The sequence below is a fragment of the Dermacentor albipictus genome, chromosome 2 (genome assembly GCF_038994185.2).
Source record: "Dermacentor albipictus isolate Rhodes 1998 colony chromosome 2, USDA_Dalb.pri_finalv2, whole genome shotgun sequence".
NCBI classification, from domain to species: Eukaryota; Metazoa; Arthropoda; class Arachnida; order Ixodida; family Ixodidae; genus Dermacentor; species Dermacentor albipictus.
This window is the reverse complement of record NC_091822.1, coordinates 123,208,857-123,221,922: the sequence shown is the minus strand read 5'-3', so window position 1 is coordinate 123,221,922 and position 13,066 is coordinate 123,208,857. Positions and strand designations below refer to the sequence as shown.

The 13,066-nt window shown below is 48.5% G+C and overlaps 1 protein-coding gene across 6 annotated transcripts in view; it reads left to right on the top strand.

The window, feature by feature from the left end:
• The window catches only part of LOC135910746 (pleckstrin homology domain-containing family G member 5-like), a 747,540-nt gene that overhangs the window by 413,592 nt on the left and 320,882 nt on the right, over window positions 1-13,066 (top strand). For all 6 annotated transcript variants that reach the window (XM_065442817.2, XM_065442821.1, XM_065442818.2 and 3 more), the window contains one exon: window positions 925-1,012. In XM_065442817.2, coding sequence (XP_065298889.1) covers window positions 925-1,012 — 88 coding nt within the window. The remainder of the gene's footprint in view (window positions 1-924; window positions 1,013-13,066) is intronic.

Below are 13,066 nucleotides of genomic sequence, written 5' to 3'. Positions count from 1 at the left end.
AGAGAGGGAGAGTACCGTGTTCACAGTAGTAGACACAGGCTCCCCATAAACGATTTCTTAGGTCAGTTTATTTGGGTAAAGTCATTAAAGAAAGCCCTAAAATTCTTCTGATCGCATAAAACTAAACGTAGTTTCTACTTCAATGCAGCATTATTTATGGGCTGAAAATAGGAGCAAAGGCTGGCTGAGTGCATTGCTTTAATTAAGTTTGTCCCATCTCATGCGCGGTGTTATTGACGATACCAGTTTTTCGTCTTCTTTTCGCATGTTAGAAAGTGCAAATGTCTTCCCACAGAGACAAACAGGCGAGGCGGCAACAGGCTTAGAACCCACATAGACATGGTACCGTACGTCTTACGCTGCTCGCGTGGCGCACTTTCTGAAAGTCTCAGCGTGCTCTGTGACAGCAGGTCGTCGTCGTAAATATATGTGCATGCGTGTGTACCAAGTTGAGAAGAATAACGAGCTTACCCTCGTAATATATTTAGGTAAACAAGCTGTCGCGCAAGCATGTCATGTTGAAAACGAGGTTTCGACGGCAGGTTCACGAATATGACGACGTGAAAGCACCGTCGTGTAAGCGTGACGCATACCGTGGCTTAGACAAAAAAAAAGTGACACAAATGTTCGGTAAACAGCGCAAGTGGCGAACTGAGTGAACTTTCTTCCAGCGATCGTTGCTGTGCGAATCACGGAAGTGCGGATTCATGTCTTCTTCCACGGGGGTGCAGGCGTTCCAGGCTGAAGTGTATACCCGAGTAAAGAAAGAAAAACAAATAAATAAAGAGAGGGAGAAAGAGATAGAGAGACTAGGTGACGAGCTTTGATGTTGTAAGCGTGTATCACATGAGCACAGCGTATGCACATATATCTTTGCGAAAGAGTTTTCCAGAAACTCATCTCTGTGATGGCGCATGGTTTCAGGACCCGGACCCTGGAGAAGGCATCGCCGGGCAGCAGCAAGCAGAAGGCAGTGAAGAGCTTGCGCTCGAAGGGCCGGGACCTCTCTGTGGTGAGTCACCGTTTCCGCGTTCTCTGCCTCCCAGGCTCCGCGAAATCCGTCCGCGTTTTGTCCGGCTGGTTTCTCGACGGATTCGTTATTTCACTGTGTTGCTGTCTGCATGCACTGTTCGGTTTTTTACACTTTCAGTAACGGTCGCACTTAAAATCTAGGTTTTTCATCGCGGGTCGAAAAGTCAGGGACGTCCACACTATATGAAGTGGCCTAGGGGAAGAACCGTTTTGAATACCGGGCGAAATCACACGACGTATTTATGTTGCAAAGGCCATTTGTGATAGGCACCAACGCCGGCTGGCCGGAACTGTCGTCCAAGATATGACTTCCAAGGTGGCGACGGATGAACAATCGATTTCAGATACCCTAAAGCCTTGTTATTGTCAGCTTTGTCCCATATTGCTATATCGTTTCTTTGTGTATGTCTGTGCGCACACAGACGGCGTACCACAGCGTTGATTGCAAACGAACGATTCCGTACGGATTCATTACGGTAGCCGGTATACACGACTTCATTTGCGGTTCGTAGACGCCGCCATATTAGGTTGCTATAGGAACTGTTTCTTTTTTTCAATTCTCTTTACATTAACGTCAGGTTAACCTGCTCACAAAATATTGAACGCTTCTCTACAACAATTTTGTTGCCCACAAATCGACCATAGATTTTAGCAACCAATGCACGGGCATCGATCTTTAGAGTTAGAAAACGCCCGTGCTTACAGGCTGAGGACGGTCTTCTAACGCTCCCATAAGCTAGCGTTCAAGTCTGAAACGTCGGGAGTGAAACAGCGCGAAAAAAAATTAAATAAGTTGGCTGCGGCTTAGCTCACCTAACCCTGGAAATGCAAAGCGAAAGCTTGGTTTAGACTGGTTAAGTCTTGGTTTCACTTGGTTAACCTTTAATTTAGCTGTAATGATTATACTTAGGCATACAATCATCCTTAAGCCAGGTATGATGGCTGGTCAGGCCTAGGTCAGTGGCTTGACATGACTGTGATTATACTTAGGTAGACACGCATCGCTCGACGGTGCGACGCCTATTGTACCACAGGGAAAGCGCAAGTGCCAGACATGCAAAGAGACGCTGCGAACATACGCAGCGTCGAAGCACAAACGGACAAGGCGGGTACATGGTCGCTACATTGATCTCGAAGGTGCGATGCCTGTTGCATTCCGGACCCTCTCCAGTGAATCAGCTTGCCGTGTGATATCCGTGTGATATCCGTCAGACGCCGCTTGGCGATTACGGCGTAAAGCCTCCCGCTGCCGCGCAACGCTCAGAGAAGACGGTCCGGCCTCAGTCTCATCCATGGCCGAGCTCGTACGCTCGCACTGACTAGGCGACCGCGGCCCTCCTCTTAGTCAGGCGCGTGGCGAGTCACGTGATCTGGCGGTGACCCAGCTGCGGAGAACGCATGCGCCAAGCCGGTGACGGCGGCGGAGCTCGGCGCGGCGAGTCTCGTGATGCGTTGTCAAGGCTACGGCGCAGCTGCGGTCAAATGAAGGTCAAATTGCTGGCGGCGGCGAAACTCGGCTCGGCGCGGTTAGTAAAGCTTTTGCTTTAATATTTATTTATTTATTTATTTATTTATACATACTGCAGCGCAATTTGCGCTATAGCAGGAGTGGGTTGAAAAAGGTACAGAAAATTGGTATATTATACCATCATCACATGTAGCGAGGGTGGACAGCTGTGCTAGTTAGTCAACATCAATGTTGACTACAGCACAAAAAAAAGAAGAGAGAACGTAAACACAAGCACGGAATGGCATGGGACAAGCGCTGGCCAACTAGGTTGGCTTTATTCATGCAGAGTTGTCTGAACGTATCGTTCCAGAGAAAAGCGTTTCACTGATGTGCTACTTTGCATGTTGTTTACGTTCCCTCCATGTTTCTAAGCGCACTTAGCACGTACATTACGCGTTTTCTCTAATCCACCATTTCCGCTTCGTCATCGTTCAGACGCCGGGTGTCCTTTCGTGTATACGCTGAGCAAGTTCACTGCGTTTTGCGTCTATTGCATAATTTTCTACGCCATCGCTGTCACCTGTTGTGAGACGCTCGGTGAGCCACCGCCGTACCAATGCGGCCACTTTTCATCGAATAGCTTCTTTGTCTCTCGCCATTTCATGACAGAAATGGAATGCTGCAGATCAGGATTTCCGTGTCCCTGTGTGTTTTGTTCAGCTGCTACTTGTAGCCTGCCTAGTAACGGATTTAATACAGAACTAGTATGCTATCTCCATCGTTGCTAGGACGACGTTTCATACTCCCGTACATCCGGCGATGATGTCATTACCTTCGTACTATAGTAGGCGCTCGCGCGGGTCGCGCTGCGTCCCGTTAGTTTCCCTTATCCCTTTCAGCGCGTTTCTTCGCATCGTCACGTCTCACGGTCCGCTGCTCATGCTGCGTTATCAGCCGCTGTTTCCCTGTTTCATCCTGTCATTTTCTTCCTTCTTCTTCTCTGTGTGCGTGTGTTTCTTTTCTTTTTTTTCGTCGTACGATCCTCTCTAGCCCCAACGGCGCAAAGCCGCTTATTACCTTTGCTAAGTCGCTCGTGAAAGTCGAAGGTATTAAATTGTCTTTGCATCTGAGTCTTTGAAATCCGGTGTTGCTTGCGTTTCTATCTTGGGTCCCCTGGATTCCCTAATGGTTATCATGTTCTCTCCCCATCAACGGTTCGCGCCACTACTTTTGGACGTTTGCAAGTTCCTCCTTTCCTCCTTATTACGTTTTTTTTTTCACCTGAAAAAAACTTCGTTCTTCTGCCTTAAGTCGTATTGCAGAGCTTTGGAAGAATGGAACTAAGTGATATTCTCTGTTTGTTCTTTCTTGAATCGATGTGCTGACAGCCGGGGATTCGGTGGAAGTTAATTGAGGACTGCGCGTTCAAGTCGACGTCATCGAATTTCGTCTTCTAGCGGCACGTGCAGCGAGTTGTGTGCGGGAGAATATTAGAATTCTTTTCTTTTTCGGACGATTTCTTTTGTCAGGCTGATTCAAATTTAGAACTTGTAAATAGAGGGAGAGAGAGGAAAGAAAAGGCAGGGATTATAAATATACATTGTCTAGTTTGGCACCCTCTACATGAAGAGGGGGATGGAATGATTGAAAGAAGGATTGACGACGTGCGTTTAGGTCAACCACGCGCTCTAGACAATACGCAGCGTGTCTACATCCGGGCTCTCAATTCCGTCGCGTTCAGGTAATGCGGAACTGGCAAAAGATTTCGGTGAATCGGGCAGCTAGCTGTGGCGGGATAACGATGGTTTTGGAGCAAGCGAGATATGCACGACAGTCGTTACCGAATGCGTGCGTTCAGTTCGGTCGGGACAGTCTGAAGAGCTCAACCGAGCGAGATATCCGTGTGTAAGTGTAACACGGGGACGGTGACCACACAAACGTGAATACAACGAACCACAAGAGGACAAGAAGACTTGTTCTCTGTGAAGTTACTAAAACCTGGGTGTCTGACAATATCCGGAGGACTACTGGTGGTGAATTATTGTCAAAACGTCAAGGAACGACGCCAACCATATAAACGTTGGCAAGGACACATGCGTAGGCCCCCAACCTTCGATAAAAGCCGGAACGTTTTCTATCTGAAATCGTCCCCCGCCTCCCTCCTCCAGTCAAGCCGCATTTTTCTTGTTCGGCTACTGTTGATAAATTGAAATTTCGATGCATTTGTAAGCCACAGTCTTGTTTGGATGTCATCGTTTTAGTGGCGTAGATGCCGTATTACCTTAATGCGAAAGCATTATATGCCCCAATGCGCGAAAATCCGTCGGCGGGATTGAAAGATGGCACCAAAATATGGCCGACTCCGCAAAGAGTAAAAACACGTCACAAATGTTCGGATTGACGTCACATTTCCCAGGGACGTTCGCGTGAACAATGTAAATTAATGCCTTTGAAAAGAAGGTTTGTTAGATTTCGGTGTGGTAATCGAACCCGGGCCGCCGGGAAGCGAGACGAGCAAGCTTCCCCGACGCCGCGGTGGCTGCACGGTTGTGATTTACTGAAGGTATGCCGAACGCGTGCGTCATTGCATACGTCACGTCACACGCAGGCAAGCCAGCCCGTTGAGACGCTTGGCTCGTTTTTATTTGGCCTTACCGAGGCGCAGTTAGAACGCAGGCGAGAACTTGCGCGAACAAGGAAACCACGAGGGAAAAAAAAGCAATTCACCAAAGGGCCTATAATATTTTCGCATTCCCACATGGAAGCAGATTTAAGAGTGTCTGCGCAATTTCTTTTTTTTTTTAAGCCAAGCTTTCTTTGCCTCTTCTCCCGACTTTTCGGGCGCTGCTGCTGCTACTGTGGTCTTGCTGGCACGCACCGCTGGCTTTCTCGCAACACCGTCAGATGGCGCTCGCCCCTGCGCATGGTGGCGCAACCCACCGACCCGTTCCAGAGGAGACGCTGATAACATCCATCCATCCATCCATCCATATACCCAACCGGCCTGCGCCGCCGCTGCAGCGTTTCACAGTTTGTACACATGACACGTGCTGTGTTTGCTTTCCTATGTGACAAAAATACAGGTGCTGGGTTGTGGAGGTCGCGTGTTGGGCTGTGATAGCGTAAACATTACAATCGTCCATAGCCTGAAGAGAGCGCTTGAAGCTGGCGTCTGAAAAGCGTGTTGATCACGTATGCAGAAGGAGCACGTAAACACGCGCCATCAAAATGGCTCCAAAGCGTGCACTCAGCATGGAGGACACCCAGGCCCGAAAGAAGTGTCGTGCGGTACAGGAGCGTCTAGGCTACGCAGAGAAACGTGGTGCATACCGCGAATGTATGCGTTCAATGTATGCGTGCAATTGTAATAATTAATTGAATTACGTGCAGCCCCTTAATTCAATTAACGTTTAACACTTCTGCTACGATGCGATGGGCCATGTGAGACAATGATCATGATCAACCCTGTCAGGCATTATGAATGACACACAACGATGCCTCAAGCAAACCCGTCTCCTTCTGTGTTCTGTGGACTACGCAGACAAACAGCAATAGAGCACGCAAGGTAGCGTTTAACATCAACTCACCACTCTCGTATTGGACTACAAATGCTGAAGGCATCACACATTCACCGCCGCCATCACCGCTATTTATCGTCAATTAAAGCAAACAGCATTTAAAACTTCGCTTACATCGATTCCCAGAGTGCGGGAGATCCGCATTTTTTTTTTTTGCATGGTAGAAAACCAAGTGATTTCATTTGCATCATAAGCGAATGAACATCCATACCGTTCGGTTATTTGATGGCCATCATATCTGCCACCGTATTACATTCAGTTGCCTTTTACATGTCCTCGAGATTTTACTATTTCCCTCTTTCTATTCCCCCTTATCCTTACTCCCAGTCTGGGGTACCAAACCAGACGTCTCGTCTGGTTGACCTTCTTTACTTAGGCAGCGCTAACTAACGTGGACGGAGGGAAAGAAAACATATGCACTAATGCATCCTTGACTTATGTGAATGTGTTTGCTTTCCCTACGGAATATCATCCCTGTTTTCCGACTTAAAGTAATAAACATTACGTGGATCGTTTACTTAGAACAGTTTCTCCGTACACGTCTCGCGCAGCCTGTGGGGAATAAATTGTTCTCTTTCTGCCCTGCAACAGCGCATGCTTGGCACCTGCATAATATTTTTTGCCACGTGACTCTTATTAAACGTAACCTCGTCGCCGATGCCGGTTTGTCATATTATGCGAGCCAGGAACGCTCGTTGTGCCGTTTAAGAAATGCTTTGGTGCGTTCACTCCGTTTCGGGCCTCTAGGAAGCGACATATTAAATTGAAAAGTTTGATGAATTACCAAGTGCAGCGATTACTACATGCACATGAGATGTAAATGGGATGTAAACAAATTCACGGGTAAGCGCAGTCAAATTATGCGCTCTTAGCATAAGAGGGGCCGGGCCTTTCCAAGTTCGACTCGCGTTCGCGTTTGCGTTCGTGAAGTCCGCATATATATCCCTCCTCATATTTCTCCGTCCCACATCGCGCGAAAATTTGCATTAATATACAACGAATAACGGCGAGTTTTTACCAACGAAGTCAGAACAGGAGAACTGTATATATACGCGAAGTACGATCTTCTTTTTTTTTTCCGCGTTTTCTAGTTTTTCATCACGCCGAACTGGCTTCTGCCTAGGCCTGGATGAGACATAAATTGCTCAGCTTTTATTGCGTTAGCCGGATGGCTGTCATGCGCTGCGTGCTCGCAAGAATTTTAAAGAAAGCTGTAGATTTCTAAAGTTTTTGGACGGCCTCTAGACACGGACTAGAGCGGTTATGTCCTTTTCATTCTCTTTATCTAATAATTACCCAAAGGTATGCAATAATGTGCCTTGAAGTGGTGGTTGATATCTGGATACGGTTTTGGTTTGGAGAAATTTGAAAAATACTGTTGCACTTACTTTGCAATTAGGAATCCGACTTTATTAGAGTATACAAAAAAGAAAAAGAAAGGAAACACAGAAAAGTTGGAAACGCAGTGCATTTGAGATTGAGTAATGATTCTAACTTACCGTGGCCAGGAGTGCACTGGAATTGTGTGTCCTGTGGTCGATACGGTCTCGTGGCTCGGGTAATTAAATTGGTGTGTCTCCCAAGTTAGAGTTTTCACTGTTTTCAGATTCCTTCAAGCCTTCTGATGCTTCACTTTACTGGTACATGGCAGAATATCTGTCTCTATTCCAGTTCTGCCAGTAGCTGTAAAAAAGCCGTAGACAAATAATCGCCGGTGTTTTCCTGTCCAGTTTACGAATTAATCAATCTGTGTACTCTCTACAGCAGGCATCATTCTCCCGTTTTTCTTTTTCGTGCTTGAAATGACCATTCGCCGCTGCCGTCACTTAATCAGTTTCTCCAACCCACCGGCGGACACTAGCTTGGGCCGGCCTCTGTGCCTTTCCTCTAATTTCTCCCCTGTCTTCAGTTATTACTATTTTATTTATTTTGCGTCAACGGACGCGTTGCTGTAATGAATGCGGTTGAGGAACGATATCGTCGCAGATTGCCGCGGAGCATACGTAGAAGCCTTTATTTGCGTTGCACTCGGACAGGTCCTGCAACACTCATCTCGGCCTCGCATGGTGACCATCCCGAGGGAGCAGTGCAGCGTCCTTGGGGACTCGATTGGGCAAAGATAATAGCAGGGAGGGGGGGTAGGAAATAGAAAAGCAGAGACACTGATGTCCTCAACTTTGCTGCCGGACGCCGAGTACTGTGCCTGTCGTCGTCCGGCACCAAACAACCGCCTTTTCTCGGTTGGTCGCCGTTCGATCCGTTGTAGCCTGTTCGTCCTCGTCGGCTTTGTCGTAGCTTTCTTCCCCTGCGTTCTCCATTACCCCGTGGCAGTGTGCGTCCCAGAGGGCCATGGAAACGCCTACCAATCTCTTTTTCTAGCCCGATTACAACGGCACCGGTAGTGGGTAGTCCCTTCTAGAGCGCGCGTTTGTCTGTTGCACTGCGTCTTCTTCCCCTTCTTGTACTTCTGCGTCGTCTGCTTTCGCGCATCTGTTGCCGGTTTCTGCCTTCGTATTTTCGTCTCGTCGTTTGCTTGCACGGTCGTCCTACGTTTTGGGAGGGCTCCACTTAGGGAAACAACGGTCGGGATTCTGAATCTTCTCGCAGCCTCTTCATGGTTGCGTCTACTGTTGTCGTATACGCGGTCAATCTCTTCTTCCTGCCCGCCCTCTACGTCTTCGTTTCACTTCTTGCTCGGCGTCGGTAGCTTCTTTATATTTTATGCTATGAGAGAACTCTGGTGGGGCTTTATGTTAGTTCTCGGCACGGCACTCAAGAATCGAAGGTTGGTAGCCCTGCATAGTTTCTGCGTGCTCTTATTTAGGCACTACGACGTCCACCCCCCCTCCCCTCTCTCTCTCCGGAAAGAGCCAGACAGGCTCGACACAAGACGGTTATCGGATGCAAAGATCCTTAGCTTATGGCCGTTTCTTGTGTTGCTGGCGCCAAGAAAACGCGAGTATTCTCCTGCAGTTCCTCAATTCGGCAAACATGTCTCTTGACACATTTCACAGACTCAATGCTGATTTCATTTTGTGCACGGAGGTAGGACTCTTTATTTCCCTTCATTCTAACCTTGTATTAATTTCCATTTGCGCCCAGTAGCGCAATGAACCGAATCTTGGTTAAACTCCCTGTATATGCAATCGTTTCACCCTCTGTTGCAGGCCACTCATCCATGTTCGTCAGTGATCAAACTGCTCTAAGTAAATAGTGACTAGTTTGCCGCTATTTCTGTTAGTTACATAATAGCAGAATGTAATCACATGGAAGAAATTTCATCCCATTTTAAATGTTAAGGAATAAGCGTGCCTAGAAGGAACGATGGGCTGCTTTGCTACACGCTGATTCCAGACACTAGCTGTGTGACTCTGTCACAGCGGAGTCGAGGAAATCGTTTCTTTGATTTCATGCATCGCAAATCTTCTATAGCGGCACTTGGCATTAATCGAAACCGCCCCACCTTAATTCTCACTGCCAGGAACGTCACTTACTATAATAATAATAATAATAATAATAATAATAATAATAATAATAATAATAATAATAATAATAATAGTTTTCAAAGCATATATTCACTAGACAAAAAGGGAGAGGGAGGAGCAGGCTGGCAACTGCCACCGGAAGGGGCACAACACCTGTTTGTACTCTTCAGAGAGGAGGAGAAAGAAACATAGAAATCGAAGATAAGAAGAAGGGGAGGGAAGAGGAAAGAAAGCAGGATGAGAAATGTCAATGGATTAAGCAGAACAAACACACGTACAGGTCACGGAGAGAAGGGCCAATCACGCTACTAAAAAAAGTTAGAATAAACGGAGTCTGAGGTCTTGTCATTTTAAAACAACAGAACTAGGTTGCAAACGGGAACCTAGGTTAGTTACTTCCAGAAAAGTAAAGAGAACGCAACGAGCTTGATCGCGTCGTGACACACAACCACTTGGATACAAACATCCGCCGAGTGTCGTACACCGCAGGCCAAGGAGATGATGGTCCCTCACTAGCAATGTGCGCTGCGCAATGAAAGCGCGATGCTCAAATAGCGTATTCTTGCGCATGTAACCCACACCAAAATTTCAAAAAAATTACAGTAAAAGGGGGGAGCGGATTATATGCGAAGTTCGGTCTGAAGTGGGGCTTCAGGGCAGCACGCGTCGCGCTGCCGTGAAGCCACACTTCAAGGCAAGGTTCTCCGCCATTCAATGTTTCGTTACACCTTGGGAACAACACCTCCTCCCCACCCCTGCATGTTGAAGCTCCCTTCTTTCCTTTTTCACGGTCACCCATTCTCCTCCGCTTTACGGGCCGCCATTTCGCGTTTATCATTTATCAAATAGCGAACGCGGCACCGGAAAAATACGTCACCTGCCCTCGAGCGCTCCATCAGTCTGCGCGAAGTGCTTCGCGATACAGCGCTGAGCCAATTCAGCGTTGGGATTTTCGGCTCGGTCGCGTTTGCTCCATCTCCGTTGTCGATGCGAGGTCTTCTCCGTCCGCGCTGTCATCCGCTGTCGTGCAAGTGTTAGCTGGGAAGTAATCCGATTCACGTCAGATATCATGTGACTGATTCGTCCGCGATAACGTCCGGCGTGTGAATCCATCTTGTCAGCTTCGCAGAAGAACGAGGGAATAGAGTCGCTGACCGAGGATAAGACGTAGACGAGTCGTGCATCCGCGAATGGAGACTGTTTTTTCGAAGAGTTGAGCAGTGTAGTATTCAGTTATTTCCACGGATTATACGCGGGAATATTTTTTTTTATTGCGGTGACAAGTATGTGGACACTCCAGGCGCATTTTGACCGTCGCTCCCACCATCGCCGTGACGTTCCGTATAAAGTCCAAGGGCGATTATACCATCGCCGCACGTCGTATGCTGCATGTGCGAGTGAAAGCACTCGATGGACTACGACGATGGCCACTCAATCTGGCCCCCGTGAAGAAGGAAAGCAGAAAGCAAACGTGTGCCGTCTTTGTTCGCACGAAAGGCCGGGGTGACGGGGGGAAGGGAAGGATGGTTGGCGGCGTTGTGCTTCGGCACCAACCCCGTATTTGACGAACGGGCGCACAGAGAACTGACGATCGCGGCTCAGTCTCGCACGCGATCAGGAGGAAAGTGGGGAGGCAGTGCGAGAAAGAGGGGAAAGGCGGCCTTGACCAACGTTACTAGCCTTGACTCCGCCAAGTGCGTACTTTGCACGGTCGCGCGCGCCCTACTTTGAAAGGGATCTGCAGACCACCTTTGTGCGCGCTGTATTCTCGCCTCTCTTGCGTTGAAGCAGCAGACAGCACGAAGGTCACTTCGCTCGCTGCTGCTGCCGTGCTTCTTCACTCCGGCGTTTTGACAGCGAGTGTCCGCGCTCGTTGAGTGTGATGTGTTCATGTTTGCTCGTGCGCGCTGACAAATGTTTCCAACTTTATACGGCCGATAAATCTACTATGCGTACTTCGTATGGCTGTCTACTAATTTGTTATCGCAATCAATGCTTCGTCCGCGACATTTTTTGCTTCTTTCCGGGCTGTTGTAATTGGGCATGCGGATTATTCGCGGTGGCGGGCTACACGTGCGAAAATACGGTATCAGGTGCTGAACTGTTTTGCAGCAACCACAAGAGGTACACGACGTACTGTCCATAAGTCGTTGTCGGTTTAAAACGTTCACACATGTTCACACAGCCAACCCTTAGCTTGATTAGTAGCGCGCTAGCGCGACGAGGCAAGTCTTGACCGCGAACACAGGGCGGAAACGTTCCAGTTGCGACACGCTGGTCTGGCTGCTGCTTGAGCAGTTGGCGACGAATCAGCAGACGAGCGTCAACAAGCTTGCACAAAATTTCTTGGCAGTCACAGTCGTTACGAGCGCAAGTTGAAGCCAGGCGTCAGCGTATTATCATTTCCAGTGTTGACTACGTGCGAAGTTATCCTCTAAGCAACGAAGCATACGCCTTACGTGATGCAATTTTGTGGGCAGCGCCATTAACGCTGCGCACAATTGGATAATCAATGTGACTTCGTTGCAATGCTGCTCATACCTCCCACAAGCACCATAGACTGATGTCGGAGGAGCTCGCTACGCTGTCTTGGTTTGCAGCGATGCTCAGTTCTAACGTGGGTTGCGGCATTTCTGTGGTGGTAATAGCGCGCTTGCCATTTCCAAGAGCCGCGGCAATGGGAGGTATTAATAGTCGCACGACGGAAAACTTGATAGCGTGTGGCCTGATGGGCTGAGATAGAGAGAAATAGAAGAGAGGAAAGGCAGGGAGATTAACCAGATGCACGCCCGGTCGGCCACCCTGCACGGAAAGGAGGTATAGGGACGAAGAGAGAGAGAGAGATAGAGAGAGAGAGAGACTGTTTCGCGCACATTTGAAGGTTCGCACCGAGTATATACACGGTTGCCAAGACCTGTCGAATTGAGGCATTTCAACAACGCTTTCGTGGCTTTCTGTGCCATCGACGCATACAGCCACGGGGCAAGGATCTTCATATCCGAAAATGGTCTAGAGTCCAGCTGGTTGAATGCTTTCCGGAGAGCTTCACACTCGACATCCTGCTGGGGACAGAGACATACGATGTGTTGAATCATTTCTATGCTTCCACAAGAGTGCCGCACATGGGCGTATCCACCCGGCTGGGTGCTTCTGCTGTGTATAGTATGCTTTCTCCGAGCTGACAGCTGCAGAGTGAGCAGCGTGCGTCAACGTACAAATGATGACGCTGCTGCAAATTATACAGCAGCTTGATATCAGCCGCGCACTTACGTTTTCCTTGAGCCTTGAAAGCAAGATTCGTCGCGTTCTACTCCAAAGGTACCAAACTGGTGTCCCTCTTGGAGCGAGCTGCCTCTTCTCCGAGGTTTGCCGTTCGTTGTCGTTTCCTTGCTGGAACTTTTTCTGGAGCCATATAGACAACTTCGGATATCTGCCCAAATAGACAGGCCTCGGTTAGTAGACAACTCGGGTCGCATGGCATGCGCCACTGGACGCTAGCACGAACAGGCGACTTCGGCACT